The sequence below is a fragment of the Carcharodon carcharias genome, chromosome 14, assembly GCF_017639515.1.
Source record: "Carcharodon carcharias isolate sCarCar2 chromosome 14, sCarCar2.pri, whole genome shotgun sequence".
Classification (NCBI taxonomy): domain Eukaryota; kingdom Metazoa; phylum Chordata; class Chondrichthyes; order Lamniformes; family Lamnidae; genus Carcharodon; species Carcharodon carcharias.
In genome coordinates this window covers 148,514,677-148,531,304 of record NC_054480.1, presented here as the reverse complement: position 1 = coordinate 148,531,304, position 16,628 = coordinate 148,514,677, and the positions used below count along the sequence as shown (strand labels likewise).

General features: G+C 42.2%; 1 protein-coding gene across 2 annotated transcripts in view; it reads left to right on the top strand.

The window, feature by feature from the left end:
* The window catches only part of nfic (nuclear factor I/C), a 551,184-nt gene extending 538,313 nt beyond the window's left edge, over nt 1–12,871 (top strand). Inside the window, exon 11 of one of the 2 annotated variants that reach the window (XM_041204240.1) lies at nt 12,746–12,871. Coding sequence is in view for 1 of the 2 variants with exons in the window: in XM_041204236.1 (XP_041060170.1) it covers nt 12,746–12,754 (9 nt within the window). In the remaining variant the exon portion in view is untranslated. The remainder of the gene's footprint in view (nt 1–12,745) is intronic. The other variant, XM_041204236.1, reaches the window with a different exon arrangement.
* Nucleotides 12,872–16,628: the final 3,757 nt, after the last annotated feature.

The window sequence follows — 16,628 nt, the reverse complement described above, 5'->3', positions numbered from 1 at the left end:
ATTACTCCTTCCAAAGTGTATCAGCTCACACTTTTCGGGATCAAATTCTATCTGCCCCTTATCTGCCCACCCATCTATATCTTCCTGTAGTCCAAGACACTCAACCTCACTGTTAACCACCCGGCCAATCTTTGTGTCATCCGCAAACTTATTAATCCTACCCCCCACATAGTCATCCCTGTTGTTTATATAAACAATGAATAATAGGGGACCCAGCACAGATCCCTGTGGGACGCCACTGGACGCTGGCTTCCAGTCACTAAAGCATCCTTCTGTCATCACCCTCTGCCTCCTACAACTAAGCCAATTTTGAATCTACCTTTTCAAATTACCCTGTGTCCCATGTGCATTTGCCTTCTTTATAAGTCTCCCATGTGGGACCTTGTCAAAGGCTTTGCTGAAATCCATATAAACTACATCAACTGCACTCCCCTCATCTACACACCTGGTCACCCCCTCAAAACATTCAATCACATTTGTTAGGCATGACCTCCCTCTGACAAAGCCATGCTGACTATCCCTGATCAAACCTTGCCTCTCCAAGTGGAGATAGATTCTCTCCTTCAGAATTTTCTCCAATAGTTTCCCTACCACTGACGTGAGACTCTCTGGACTGTAGTTCCCTGGCTTATCTCTACAATGCTTCTTAAATAGCGGAACCACATTAGCTGTTCTCCAGTCCTCTGGCATCTCCCCCGTGGCCAGAGAGGAATTAACAATTTGGGTCAGAGCCCCTGCGATCTCCTCCCTTGCCTCCCTCAGCAGTCTGAGACACAAATCATCCAGACCTGGAGATTTGTCCACTTTTAAGCCTGCCAACACCTCCAGTACCTTGTCACTCCATATATCAATTTGCTTAAGAACGTCACGGTCTCTCTCCCCCAGTTCGATACCTTCATCCTCATTCTCTTGGGTGAAGACGGATGCGAAGTGTTTTAGGTTGTTCAGATCTTCAGCTTCCTGAGGCAGCTCTCTGCCTTCAGGGAACCTTCTGTGAGCGCTTCCCCGAGCCTGCACTGACATCAATGCTCGCCCTCCTCCCACCCCCACCCCGGCAGTGCTGAGTCTTTCAGCATGTGCTTCATTGTGGCTGACCATTAATTGGCCAGCCAGCGTGATGTCGCCATCGGGGGCTGATTGCGATTGGCAGTCCATTCCCTGGCCAATCCTGGACCCACTGATCATGCCCACCTCCCCCGCCCCCTCCCACAACCTAAAAATCCTGCCCATGATGTTCTTGGCATGGTCACACATCAACTGCACATTGATAGAATGGTGACCCTTCTGTTTCCTGTACCTCTCCCCATTGATAAAGGGAAACCAGAGAGTCACGTGAGTGCAGACATTGGCTTCCTTCACCTTCAAGAACCCCACAATCCTAGAGAGGCCATATGGCCTTTCAACCTGCTCAACCTTCCTGAAGAGAAGATGTAGTACTGTCCTAATGAGGAGTAGATGGTCTCTTTCCCAGTTTCCCCAATGAACAGCTTACTGGGACATAGTAGAGATGTTTCCTGCTGCTACCTGGAATGACTAGAGCGCGTAAAAGTTTAAGCTGACAGTGACCTTCATGGCTATTTTCAGGGCTGTCCCTGCCCTGATGTGAGTCTTCAGAACGGACTGTAAGAGGTGACACAGTTCTGCTGAACTTGAGTCACATCAGGCACTGCTCCTGGGTGAGGTGTAGTATGGGAAGCGTTCCTGAAAAACCCCTGGAGGGTAGCGCCTTTTGTGTAGAGCCCTCCTGCTCCACCCTCTTCACAGCTTCCCCCCAAAAGGCACTGCCATCACAGACATAAGAACATAAGAACTAGGAGCAGGAGTAGGCAATTCAGCCCCTCGAGCCTGCCCCACCATTCATTACGATCATGGCTGATCTCATTTCGGCCTCAACTCCAATTTCCTCCCTCTCCCCATAACCTTTCAACCCATTGCTAATTAAAAATCTGTCTATCTCCTCCTTAAATTTATTCAGTGTCCTGGCATCTACTGCAATCTGATGTAGTGAATTCCACAGATTCACAACCCTTTGAGAAAAGTAATTCCTCCTCATCTCTGATTTAAATCTACCATCCCTTAGCCTAAAACTATGGCCTCTCATTCCAGAATGCCCCACAAGGGAAAACATCCACTCCACGTCTACTTTGTCTATCCCCTTTAGCATCTTATATACCTCAATTAGATCTCCTCTCATCCTTCTAAACTCAAGCGAGTATAGGCCTAAACTGCTCAGTCTCTCCTCATAAGACAAGCCCCACATCTCTGGAATCAATCTAGAGAACCTCCTCTGAACCGCCTCCAGTGCAACTACATCCTTCCTCAAGTAAGGGGACCAAAACTGTGCACAGTACTCCAGGTGCAGTCTCACCAATGCCTTGTACAGTTGCAACAACACTATTTTTATACTCTATTCTTTTGGCAATAAATGCCAAAATTCCATTTGCCTTCCTTATTACCTGCTGTACCTGCATACTAGCTTTCAGCGATTCATGCACGAGGACACCCAGATCCCTCTGCACTGAAACGTTCTGAAGTTTCTCTCCATTTAAATAATAAGTCACCTTTTCCCTGTAGCTCGGGGAGCAGTTCCTGTGTCTTCCCTGATTTTAAGCATCAACTCTCAAAAATGCCTCTAAAAGTGAAGCACAGTACCACACAAACTCAGCCTAAGATAACTAAGTCAGAAACATCTCACCTGCAGGTGTTTATCCGGCCCTTTAAGTAGCACTAGGACTGAACCCCTCATGCAGCTGAATGCCTGTTCTTTGGTGAGTGACAAGTAGTAGACCTGCATGGTCCACATTTGTAAATAGAGTGTTCAATCAACTGGTAAGGTAAGTACATCATGACAGCACCAGTTCAGTGGCACATTCAGGATACACCCAAGGAATCAGCCTTCCCAGCATGTGCGTTGTGCTGCCACATAGGAAATGGCTGGAGGTACAATGTGCCCCACTCAGTGGTTCTCCAGCCTCCATAGTGCCTTCTCCAGTAGCTTTACCAATAGGGTTGCTAACCCTCCAGGATTGATCTGGAGTCTCCAGGAATTGAAGATCAATCCCCAGGACATTACTGTGTGCAATCCTGGAGAAAAATCACAGGGACATTAAAAACACGTTATTTTTTAAATTTTCACTTTACCATGAATACAAATGGTGGAAAAAAGGCAGTTTGGCTCACAGTCAAGCATCATCCAATTGGGTAATGAGTCTATTTGCTTTTGAATAGGAAGGCAGTACATCACAAGGATGGATGTGTTGGCTCATGTGTGGCTGGAATTGGGGGGGGGCGGTTTCATGTGATGAAATCTTCAGGAGTACATTTAATCACAGTTAGCAACTGTGATCCAAATTTCACACCACATACTTTAAATTTGTTATCATCAACGCAAAGTCCCATCCAATGTCCCTGCAGAGTGTCCAATGGGAAGAAAGAGTGGCTGTGTTTTCAGCTGTCAGTTTTGGATGGTTGTGACCTAACCATCAAAATGCATTTAGGATAAACATTTGTATTATCTAAGGTGGTAGTATGGTTAATTAACTGATCAATGTAATGGTGATAGGAGCATTTGGCCCTCTACAGACTGATTTTGTCACAGAGAGATCACAAAAATGCATGTGGTTGACCCCATCCTTGACAGAGATTTACCATAGCTACATAAAATGCTATAAAGTGTTACAACCAGTCCTCGGGCGAGACTACCCTCCAGTTTGTTATGATCCCAGATGAGGCGCCCAAATTGTTACACTCCCAGGTGAGAAGGAATGAATTGGCTCCCTTTCTTTATTCAACTCCCTCAGTTGGTTGTAACAAGGTTAATTTTAAAAAGACCCCTTCCCTCGTGAATACCTTTTCTCAGTCCAAATGTATTTCTGTTTTGAAAGGAGCCAATTTAACGAGGCTTTCTTGAGACAAAGAAAGAGTGAGTTTATTAGTTACTAAAACAGGGAAAAAAACAATAAAAATGCAACACATGAACACAGATTAGAAAGGAATCCAAAAATAAAAGTTGAAACAATATCCGTGAGGGGTAGATGGTGAAACGTTGTGGCCATTAAGTTGGATGATTCTGGTGGAGCTGACTTTGGCAGCTGAACAATTAGTTTGGAGATTCTTGGTTCTGTAGGTTAGCTGAAAGGAATTGTCCAGTTTCCTTTTTGACTGTGGCTTTGCTGACTTGTGACTTGCTTCCAGCAATCAGAGACAGAGCATTTTTTTTCACCTGCAAGCTCAGGGATGCCTAGTTGACGTTCTTCAGCCACGACCTTCCCAGCACACCCTCGCACACCAGGCCTGAAACACCAAAAGCTAGCACACAGAGACTAGGGTTGCAGTTGGCTTTTAACCCGTTTTCTTGCGTATCCCTGGAAAGGAAAAACAAACATGTCTTTCGCCCAGAAACTGTTTTCTTTCAACTCAGTTCAGGTCCACAGTCTGGGATATAACTCAACAGAAGATGGTTTCTGCTGAGATGGGGATCAGTTTTTTTTGCACCTCTTCTTGAAATGCCTCTGTCAGAAGGAGGCTTTGACACCTTTTTAGGTGCAACATTCCGTTCTCTCTGGACTAGTTGGTCAAGTATAATCCACATAGAAAGTTTCCGGCAAGTGTTTACTTTACAGTCTCGACCAGCTTTTGCTTGTAGTTCCTTTTCAAAAAACGCATCTTATTTAAAAGTTCAATATGTCCGTAAGTAATTTGGGGCTGTGATCCATGGTCATGACAGAAATGAAAGGGAACAATTTTGTATTTTTGTCATTCCTCTTCTCATCAGTAATGATTTTCTGGAAGAGTTCTTGCTGCTGTCAATTCTACCCTTGCCTAATACGACAGTGAGATGGTGTGGTGATATTGTTGTCATTTTCCTGATGCTTTGGATTTATGCCCTTCTTGAGTTCAAATGGAAATCGTGTCAGTTTGAGGTGATTGTGGTGTTACTGAATAAAGAAACAGAATTGCTCACTTTGTTGTGCTTGCATAGATCTGCTGTTGCATGCAGTGATGGGTCAATTAGTGCAAGTGAATCAACATCATTGTGCATGATCTGTCATCACACTAAGTAGCAGAATCTGCCTTCATACCACCAAGAGTGTAATACCTAACTGGTGCAAAATTAAAGCAATGAGAAAAGCTAATATTTTGACAGCACCTGTTGCTCAGAAGCACTCAAATCACAACAGTGAATGGCTTTGAAATGCAGTATCCATTGTTGGGAATTCAAACACAAGAGCTATTTTCTGCTGAGCAAGACAGCATTACCAATTATGAAATGAAGCGGTATTGATTGGGGAAGGATCCTGGGGCAGGATATGGAAAAACTCCCTGCCTGTCTTCAAACAGCCGTTGGGATCTTTAATGCTGACCTGAGCCACTGAGATAGGAGGATAGGAGCTTGGTTCCACACCTCATCTGATGGACAGCACCTTCAACACTCCAGCATTTTCTCAGTGCTGCACTGGACTGTCAGGTTTGGTTCTTGAATTAGCTGATCTCACCCACTTTGGGTACATAGTTGACCTCATTGCCCCTGAACTAGGAAGAAGAAAAATCAACTGGGGTTCCTGTTCCCACAAATCATCTAACACCCTTTCCGGGAAAGAATTTTGTAATGTAGAATGAGGATAGAATCAAGCTCACTGTGAAACATACTATGGTAAAATAGCCTATTTCCATTCTTTGTCTAGTCTCAGAAATGAGAGATACTCATTTGATTGAAGTGCTTGAGGGCAACTGGTAACTACAGCCAGAATCCGAGCTTACAGGAAGGGAGGGGGATCAGAAATTGAAAACATTGAAATGAAAAATGTACTCTACCTGATTCTGAAGATTTACTATTGCTGAAATAATTTAGTAGGTGGCTATGTTTTAACTATGGGATTTGAGGGCTGCCCATTTTTACATTGCCCTAGGTTTTAGCTGACCCGCAATAGTTATGCACTAATTCCATTTTAGTTAAACTAGTTTCCAGGAATAATTGTAGAACTGTTATAAAGTGTCACTGAAAAAAGAGAAATGTTATTGAAACTTTCCGTCTTGCACTCACCAGGAAAAATACAAGGGTGCCAAATTTCAAAGGGAGCAACAATTTATACTGCATGAGAAAAAGAAGCTGATTGGTTGGCAAGTTGACTCTGATTGGCCGAGGTGTTGCCATGGAGAATGCATTGAAAGCTATTTTTCCCTGTGTATTTGTTTAACTCAAAAATGGTGCACCATCTGGACATGTTCCTTTTGCCTTCAGGGGACAAGTCCCTGCCCATGAATACATATAGCTGCTAGCAAGTATCATACAGCCACATGGTTCTTTTTTTGAATTGAACAAATAGTTCAATAGACAATTGTTCCCTTGTGCATTCTCCATGGCAATGCCTCGATCAGAGTCAACTCGCCAACTCACAGAATCACAGAATCACACAGTGCAGAAGAGGCCCTTCGGCCCATCGAGTCTGCACCGACATGTGAGAAACACCTGACCTACCTACCTAATCCCATTTACCAGCACTTGGCCCATAACCTTGAATGTTATGATGTGCCAAGTGCTCATCCAGGTATTTTTTAAAGGATGTGAGGCAACCCGCCTCCACCACCCTCCCAGGCAGCACATTCCAGACCCTCACCACCCTCTGGGTAAAAATGTTTTTCCTCCCATCCCCCCTAAACCTCCTGCCCCTCACCTTGAACTTATGTCCCCTCGTGACTGACCTTCAACTAAGGGGAACAGCTGTTCCCTATCCACCCTGTCCATGCCCCTCATAATCTTGTACACCTCGATCAGGTCACCCCTCAGTCTTCTCTGCTCCAACAAAAACATCCCAAGTCTATCCAACCTCTCTTCATAACTTAAATGTTTCATCCCAGGCAACATCCTGGTGAATCTCCTCTGCACCCCCTCCTGTGCAATCACACCCTTCCTATAATGTGGCGACCAGAACTGCACACAGTACTCCAGCTGTGGCCTCACCAAGGTTCTATACAACTCCAACGTGACCTCCCTACTTTTGTAATCTATGCATCGATTGATAAAGGCAAGTGTCCCATATGCCCTTTTCACCACCCCACTAACATGCCTCTCCACCTTCAGAGATCTATGGACACACACACGTCAAGGTCCCTTTGTTCCTCAGAACTTCCTAGTGTCATAGCGTTCATTGAATACTTCCTTGTCAAATTACTCCTTCCAAAATGTATCACCTCACACTCTTCAGGGTTAAATTCCATCTGCCACTTATCTGCCCATTTGACCATCCTGTCTATATCTTCCTGTAGCCCAAGACACTCAACCTCACTGTTAACCACCCGGCCAATCTTTGTGTCATCTACAAACTTACTAATCCTACCCCCCACATAGTCATCTATGTCGTTTATATAAATGACAAATAATAGGGGACCCAGCACAGATCCCTGTGGTACGCCACTGGACACTGGCTTCCAGTCACTAAAGCATCCTTCTGTCATCACACTCTGCCTCCTACAACTAAGCCAATTTTGAATCCACCTTATCAAATTACCCTGTATCCCACGTGCATTTGCCTTCTTTATAAGTCTCCCATGTGGGACCTTGTCAAAGGCTTTGCTGAAATCCATATAAACTACACCAACTACACTACCCTCATCTACACACCTGGTCCCCTCCTCAAAACATTCAATCACATTTGTTAGGCATGACCTCCCTCTGACAAAGCCATGCTGACTATCCCTGATCAAACCTTGCCTCTCCAAGTGGAGATAGATTCTCTCCTTCAGAATTTTCTCCAATAGTTTCCCTACCACTGACGTGAGACTCACTGGCCTGTAGTTCCCTGGCTTATCTCTACAACCCTTCTAAAATAGTGAAAGTACATTAGCTGTTCTGCAGTTCTTTTGCACCTCCCCAGTGGCCAGAGAGGAATTAAAAATTTGGGTCAGAGCCCCTGCGATCTCCTCCCTTGCCTCCCTCAGCAGTCTGGGGCACAAATCATCCAGACCTGGAGATTTGTCCACTTTTAAGCCTGCCAACACCTCCAATACTTTGTCACTCCCTATATCAATTTGCTTAAGAGCCTCGCAGTCTCTCTCCCCGAGTTCGATACCTTCATCCTCATTCTCTTTGGTGAAGATGGATGTGAAATATTCATTCAAAACTCTAGCGATGTCCTCTGGCTCCACCCATAGATTGCCCCCTTGGTCCCTTATGGGCCCTACTCTTTCCCTGGTTATCCTCTTCCCATTGATATATTTATAGAATATCTTGGGATTTTCCCTACTTTTACCGGCCAGAGCTTTCTCATATCCCCTCTTTGCTCTCCTAACTGCTTTCTTAAGCTCCACCCTGCACTGTCTACTCCACTAATGCCTCTGCTGATTTGCTTCCCTTGTACCTGCTAAAAGCCTCTCTTTTCCTTCTCAATGTAACCTGAATATCTCTGGTCATCCATGGTTCTCTGGGCATGTTCCTCCTTCCTATCACCCTAGAGGGAACATGTTGAGCCTGTACCCTCCCCACTTCCTTTTTGAACACCCCCCACTGCTCCTCTGTAGATTTCCCCACAAGTAGCTGTTCCCACTCTACCTTGGCCAGATCCTGCCTTATTTTACTAAAATCCACTCTCCACGATTCCAAAACCATTTTTTGCAACTTGTCTATTTCTTTGTCCATAACAAACTTAAACTGTACCATGTTGTGGTCGCTATTACTAAAATGCTCCCCCACCACCACCTCAGCCACCTGTCCGGCTTCATTCCCCAGAATTAGGTCCAGCACTGCACTGTCCCTTGTTGGACCCTCTACATATTGACCTAAAAAGTTCTCCTGGACACATTTCAAGAAATCCACTCCATCCAAACCCTTAACACTATGTCTATCCTAATTAATGTTGGGAAAGTTGAAATCACCTAATATAATTACCCTATTGTTATTGTTTTTACACACCTCCGCAAATTATGCACATATTTGCTCCTTAATTTCCCGCTGACTATCTGGGGGTCTATAATAAACACCTAACAATGTGGCTGCCTCTTTTTTATTCCTAAACTCTACCCACAAAGCTTCATTCGATGCCCCCTCCAAGATATCATCTCAGAGATAAAAACAAAAAAACTGCGGATTTCTGCTGAGTTTTTCCAGGTAATTCTGTTTTTGTTCAAGATATCATCTCTCCTTACTGCAGTAACTGACTTCTTAACTAATAATGCAATGCCTCCTCCTCTTTTACCCTCTCCCATCTCGCCTGAAGATTCTATATCCCGGAATATTGAGCTGTCAATCCTGCCCCTCCCTCAAACTTGTCTCAGTGATGGCTACTATATCACAATTCTACATGTCAACGCTCACCTTTAGCTCATCCGTTTTACCTGCAATACTCCTGGCGTTAAAGTAGAGGCCATCCAGCCTTGCCTTACTCCCTTGAAACTTAATGCAGCTGTACTCCCTCTGACTTGATTGTTTTACTGTATTATGATGTGTCCCTATTCTGCTAACATTCTGTGTCCCCTCCCCCTGCCGAATTAGTTTAAACTCCTCCCAACAACACTAGCAAACCAGCCAGCAAGGATGTTAGTCCCGCTCTGGGTGCAGTGTAAATTGTGCTCCCTTTGAAATTTGGCATTTTTGTGGTATTATTACTTCAAGTAGGAAGGACTTGAGTGCACAACCTTTTGTCTCGGTGATCCAAATGAACCAAACAGTAAAAGCTCCACATGTAATCCTGCAGTTAAGCAAAAATAACATTGTAATATATTAAGAATAACATTGTGGAAAAAGCATGATGTATCAAGGGATAAAAGATCTGAAGATGATCTGAAAGTGCTTTTCATCTTAAGTATGAAAAGATAGTTTGAGGTTAACTTTACAATGGATCAGCATGGTCAGGCTCATAAAACAGGCAGTAATGTATCAGACAGAACTTCGTCCCCATTGAGCGGAATGGAAAGGGAAACTCAGCAAGATGTGTAACAGGCAGTTGCTCCACTATGGCCTGCTTTGCTCCCTTGTCAAATGTAGGATTTTACCCCCAAGGTCATTTGTGTAATTGCAAAGATGATGTTTACCTGTGTGATTGTAAAAGGATAGTATAAATGAACAGTGTGTGTGTGTGTGTGTGTGTGTGTGTGTGTGTGTGTGTGTGTGTGTGTGTGTGTGTGTGTGTGTGTGTGTGTGTATGAGTACATATACAACATACGGTGAATTAATTGTTCCATATTAGCTTATTTTTAGAATTATAGTTCATTACATTGGGGTAGAGATTGGTATGTGCTGCACCCATTTCTTAGGCATGAAAGGGTCATAAAGCGCACCAACATAGCAGCGGGACTGCCTGTACCCAATCTATACAGGCATTGTTGCCAGTGCTAAATTCATAGCCAATCAAATGCCTTAACAAATATAGAAATTAGGAGCCTAATGATGCTGAAGGACCCCTTTTCAAAGTTAGCTGCTGTCATGACAGTATAATAATTTTCATAATATTTTTCTGGATTATTGTAAAGTAGGTTTATGGGAGTAAGCAGTTGGATCTGTCTGTGTGTGTGATTTAATTACATTTGAAGTCAAGTACACTGCAAGTTTGACTCAATAATTGAAGTTATGTGCTTGACATGCTAATAACTAAACATGGATGCTGGTTTAGCATGTAAGGTGTGAAGGGAATTTGCATTTTTAGATAGATGAAGGGGGATTTGGATTTCAAAGCGATTTCAGTCTGTTTACAAATAGCCAGACAAGCAACGCTAAGGTATGTGCTTATTTTTTGCAAGGGTTACTGACAACATATAGTGACAAAATTAAAGTTTTTATGTTATGAGGGAGATACAGTTTCAAAGACTTATGAAACATTAGAATTTACATATTAGAAGAGAGAAACATATATAAAGGAGATTGAGGCTATGTGTCAGCGGAAGGCATTATGAGATCTAACTGAAGTGTGTGAAGTAGCCTTAAGGAAGCCTCTAGCATTTGTGCATAAGCCTGCTGTCTACAGAAACTGAAGCTGGAGAAAAGCCATTTTGAAGTCCAATGTCCAGGGTATTGTGTTGATTTGCTGGATCTGTTTAAAATCTAAAAATCTATTTTGGACTGTTGCCTTAAAGGGGGTGTAACTGGGAGGAAGGTTAGTTATGAATTCCAGAAGTTATTATAGTAGTAATTCATAGTTCAATGTATGTGCTTGAAATCTTCTCTTTTGTTAATATATATTTTAATTTAGTTTTTTTTAAAAAAAACCTTTACAAGCCTTGGTGGACTTATTACTTCAGAATTCGGTGCATGCACTCAAAATAAATACAAATTGCAAATCCGTTGTGATAGCACAATCAAGTTTTCCTCATGGATTTGATCTGCCTGGCGCACATCATCTGCTGCGTCATCACAGCTGCCAATCAGGAGGGCAGACATTAGGCTCAGGATTCTTCAGCAGTCCCAGAGGCTGCCAATGAAAGCTAAGTTGTAAAAGAAACATTTTATTATGAAGGCCTTCCTGTGGAGCCAGGAGGAGCACGAGAGTTCTCCCAATTCTACAGGCATCAAAGGTCACCAGCCAATTTCTCTCCTGAGACTTAACTGAGGGCTGCCCACCATCGCTATCTGCTACGCTGACAAGCTGCCTGGGGACATACAGTGAGAATGCACAGCTCACTGGTCTAATTTAAATAAGGCCCATGGTCCAATTTCAAACAAGCCTTAGGCCTACCTTCTCCAGCACAAGGACCCTTCTCAATGTCCAGTTGACACCAACAGGTCAACATTATCCAATTTCTCCCCTATTGTGGTCCACAATTTAAACATCCACTATAATACAGTCAAATATTTATAAATGTTCTCAGTCTCGGTTTGAAACAGCAGAGCAAATAACGGTGGAAGTCATTTGCATGCAGAGTGTTCCAGATATTTAGTTTGCTCTTCTTAAGAGACCTGTGGAGGATTATGTTTTGGCAGCCCTGCATGTCATGTGGCCTCATGTAAGAGTTGCCAGTGCAGTTTGATAGCACATCCATAGGAAGTGATGATTCTAAATTACTGAGCAAATGAAATCCCAGAATAATAAACATCAGGAATGATTGATCATTTCAGGGTGTCCCACTGCACATGGTCCAACATTTGTTATTTTAACCAACTAAGTCAATTTCCCACACTTATTTTGCCACATTCCATAGGATAAGTTGTATAAACAACATCAATTCCAATTCTGATATCTTTTGAAAATTTTTATATGATGTGATTTATCATGAAATTTGGAAAAAATATTCAGTCCTTGCCTTTCCCAAGGCTTGTATCTTCCTGCAGCATTAGTCACTGCATGCTTTTAAAGGATTATTTTTCATCATTGCGAATTTGATCAGTCAACTGAAAACCAGATTATGAATGAAGCATTAAGCCAGTGCCTGGATCATTGGTAATGTCCAGCTGAAGTGTTCTCAGCCCAAGTTAATTTCCCATGACCAGATTCACAATGAGTAATGAAACTGTGGTATGCTTGAGAAACCTTTTTAAAGCACAAATGGCTTTTTAGTGTTCTACTGACAATTATAGCACACATAACATAAGGCATGTGGGATGGCTTCAATGGAAATTAAAGTCGGGGCTGGGGTATTGAATATCAGGCGAGGTATAGAACAGTCCCATTCTACCTATTTTTACCCAGTAGGAAGGGCTAAAATCAAACTAAAACCTTAGTCTCAGCTGGCACTGCAGTATAACAATAAGAGAAAGTCCAATGATTGAGTACAGTCTTTTAGATGAGAAATTAAATGAAGTTCCTTTCCTTCCATTCAGAGGACATGAATGACCCCAAGGCACTATTTGAAGAGATGGACAACATTTACCGCTCACCATACTCCACCAAAACTTCATCATTCATCTTATTGCTGTTTGTGGGACCTGGTTGTATGTGAATGTGATTCTGGGTTTCCCTGCTTTACAGCAGTGACTGTACTGCAAAAATACTTCATTGTCTATGAAGCATGTTAAGATTCCCTGAGGGCATGAAAGGAACGGAATAAATTATTTTTTTAAATAAAGTTGTATCCTCATGTTCTCCCCAATTAGATTATTTTGAATTTGGATGTGCCAACCTCTTTAAAGCAGCAGGATTCACATTGATTCATGTTCTTCTTCGTAGCAACAGATGGCCAAGTTGCTGATGATTACAAAAGTTGTGGCGGTGATGTTTCAGTGAACATTCTTATCCTTACTACAGTCATGTACAGTTATGCTGGATTCTTGATGGTCTAGTGACGGGGCAATCATTTGGATTCTTGATGGTCCAATGGTGAAGGGAAGTGTGTCTTGATTCTGATGGTCTGGTGCTGGGGATTCTGAATATTTACTTATATAATCATTCCCAGGTTAGTACTTGTCAATCTCAAACCATTCTATTCCCAAGACACATCGCTCATCACAGTATAAATGAATGGAGATGATTTTAAACAGCAGTGGAAATTGGATGGGCAGTGGGCAGGCCATCCATTCTGACCATTCAGTGCAGCTGGCAGAACGTCTGATGCAGCTTGGCCACCGGGATTCACAGACCATGAGAAGTGAACTGCCAGCACTAACTGAACTGCTTACAGAATACCTCACAATCTGAGTGGTGAGAAATCTGGAAGGCAGCTGAGTATTATCGAAGGAGTGGAAGCATTGGCAGTGAAAGGAAATGGTAATGCTCAGCAATGAGGACAATTTTTGGTAGCATCCACATCAGCAAGGGCATGAACTAATGGAAATCTTAAACCAAAATGCATGCAGAAAAAAAATGAATGCCATTGCGGCATCTAATCTTTTCCTACTGTAGCTAAGAATCCTTTTGAATGCCATTATAGGGATATTAGAGGATATACTACACTAGGGGGATATTGCAGGGTACACACATGAGGGGGGATATTAGAGGATATACTACACTAGGGGGATATTGCAGGGTACACACATGAGGGGGGATATTAGAGGATATACTACACTAGGGGGATATTGCAGGGTACACACATGAGGGGGGATATTAGAGGATATACTACACTAGGGGGATATTGCAGGGTACACACATGAGGGGGGCTATTAGAGGATATACTACAATATGGGGATACTGGAGGATATACAACACTGGAGGATATTGAAGGATATACTACACTACAGAAGTGGTGTAACGATGTATTCTGCTGCAACTTATGATATCCTTTGATGGTCTCGCCCTCTTCAATTGGAAAGCATTTTAGTAATGCTATATGATATAAATAACTTTTGCATAGGTTTCCCAACTTTAACATGGATAAACACAGCTGTTTTCTTAATCTTCACCTCTGTTGATGGAAGCCAGCCCTCAGTGGCTCTTTAAGTTTGTCAAAGCATGTGTGTATTTCAGAATGACAACCTGCTTCAAAATTATCTTCCTCAATCCCTTCCTTCTGAGCAAATTTTGCTGTTTCATTGTTTTGATCGGCACCAGTTGAATAAACCTGCGTCAAGGGAGTTTTGCTCCCTTTACTCAAGTCATTCTCAATTTGCCGAGAGAAGTGCAACAGCTTCTGCACAGATTCACATTCCACCTGCTGACGCTTCAAAAGTGGAACCTCCATCCCTGCTTCTTTCACAATTACATCCAAACCTTTGTTTACTCTTATTTTCCAATTATTTTCCTTGTTTGTTTATCTTTTCCTTTAGCTCAGCAGCTGGTGAGTTCAGTTACCTTTTCTCAGAGTCATCTGCAGAGCCCTGATACAAGTTTGACAACATCATAGGCAGTTCACTTTGGAATCTTTACTCCATGTTTGCTGATTCCTCTTTGGACTCTTTCAATTTACCCATTAAATCTTCGAACTGTTTCCTAATTTAGCAACTTTTAAAATTTGGATCTGCTCTTCCATGCTGCACATCTCATCCTTTCTGTTCTCTAGATTGTGTTGGAGTTCAAGAATTGCATTGCTCTTTTCACAATGAAGTTCCAACCTTAGTTTTTAATTCTGCATTCAACCAACTGTTCTCATCAGTAATTCCTTTTCCTGTTTAGGACATTTTTCATGGTACTGAATAGAGATTTCTGATACCCGAATTTCATCAAGTTTTAATTGAAGACCTAACTTTGTCAAATTTGCTTCTACAATTTTATCATTTAGACATTTCAGGTCCTCATTCAAGTGTTCTAGTTCTTGTGACCAACGCTCAGGTGTTCTCACTAGTTCTCATTCTTTATTATCTAACACATCTTTTGTGCTTCTCTACACTGATCAATAACACAAAAACACAAGAAATAGGAGCAGGAGTAGATTGTCCGGCCCATTGAGCTTCACCTTTCAATATGATCATGGCTGATCCTAGGCTTCAACACTATTTTCCCGTCCACTCTTCATATCGTTTAATTCCCCGAGAACAAAAGTCTGTCTACTTCAGCCTTAAATGTATTCAATAATGGAACACCCACAAATCTCTGGGGTAGAGAATTCCAAAGATTCACAACCTTTTTAGTGAAGTAATTTTCCTTATTTCAATGCTAAATTATCTTGAGACTGTGCCCCCATGTTTGAGACTCCCCGTTCAGCAGAAACAATCTCTCAGCACCTACCCCATCAAAGCCCCTTCAGAATTTTGTGGGATCTGTCAGGATCGGCTTTTTCTCACCAGATCCTAGTTTCTCACACAGCTTTTGACATTCTTGCCTCTCTGACACTAACTGTTTTTGAACTTGGGATTGTTGTTTTTCCACTTCAAAATACTGTTCCTCACTGTCAATTTTAAAACACTCATATCTTTTAGGACAGTTACATCTGCCTCTTTATCAGCAACAAGCTTCTCAAGATTGGCCACAGTCATTTTGGGGGGGTTTAGCAAGTTCAGCACAATTGATGCCACATAGCCACTGTCCTGTTGCTGTCTGTGCCTGCCAAATCATTATCCCATATAAGATCCACCCCTTCAATAGGCAAATTAGAAGCAATTTCCACAGTAATAATTCTGTTTACTAAGTCACATCGAAAATTAACTTCATACAAGGAAACAGGTTCATAAATGTTGTGAACACTCCTTATTAATACTTTTTCTTTAATCAAACCATTTGAAACACAAACTGTATCATCAGCCAGCGTCAAAAACTGAGCTGCTCCAGTGTCTCTCAAGATATTAATTTATTAACTTGTTTTGTTGGAAGGGTAAGGAAATACTTATCCCTTAGAGACAAAACCTCCGAAAAATTAGAATATACATCCACTGCTTTCCCCGCCAAGAAGTTCTGCAGAATAAGAGTCCACGTGTATTTTGGCCACTCCAGCTTTGCAGTCACTTTTTCAAGAGTTAAAATATTGCTTAATTCCAACCTCAGTGAATCTACTCACTAGGCAAAGGTTGTTGATGATATTAAAGCTCGGAGTGGGACTTGGTGCATCATCCAAATTATTAACCTCTCTTTCACAATGAAACTTAAGTTTTTCTTTAGCCAGTTCAAACTGTCTAATTTTTTTCCTCACTTCGAAACTCTCTTTCCTTATCTCTTCTCCTCCACTGCTAACCTCTCTCTCTGGAGTTCAGGTTCAAATCTTTGCGTTTCTTTTTCTTTATTGAGTTAGAGTTTTTGCTTTTCTCTATCCCTTTCTTTCTCAAGCTACTCCATCTGTTTTTCTTGCTCAGACTGCTTCATCTGCAACTGAATTCTAGCCAACTGAAGCTACATTCTATC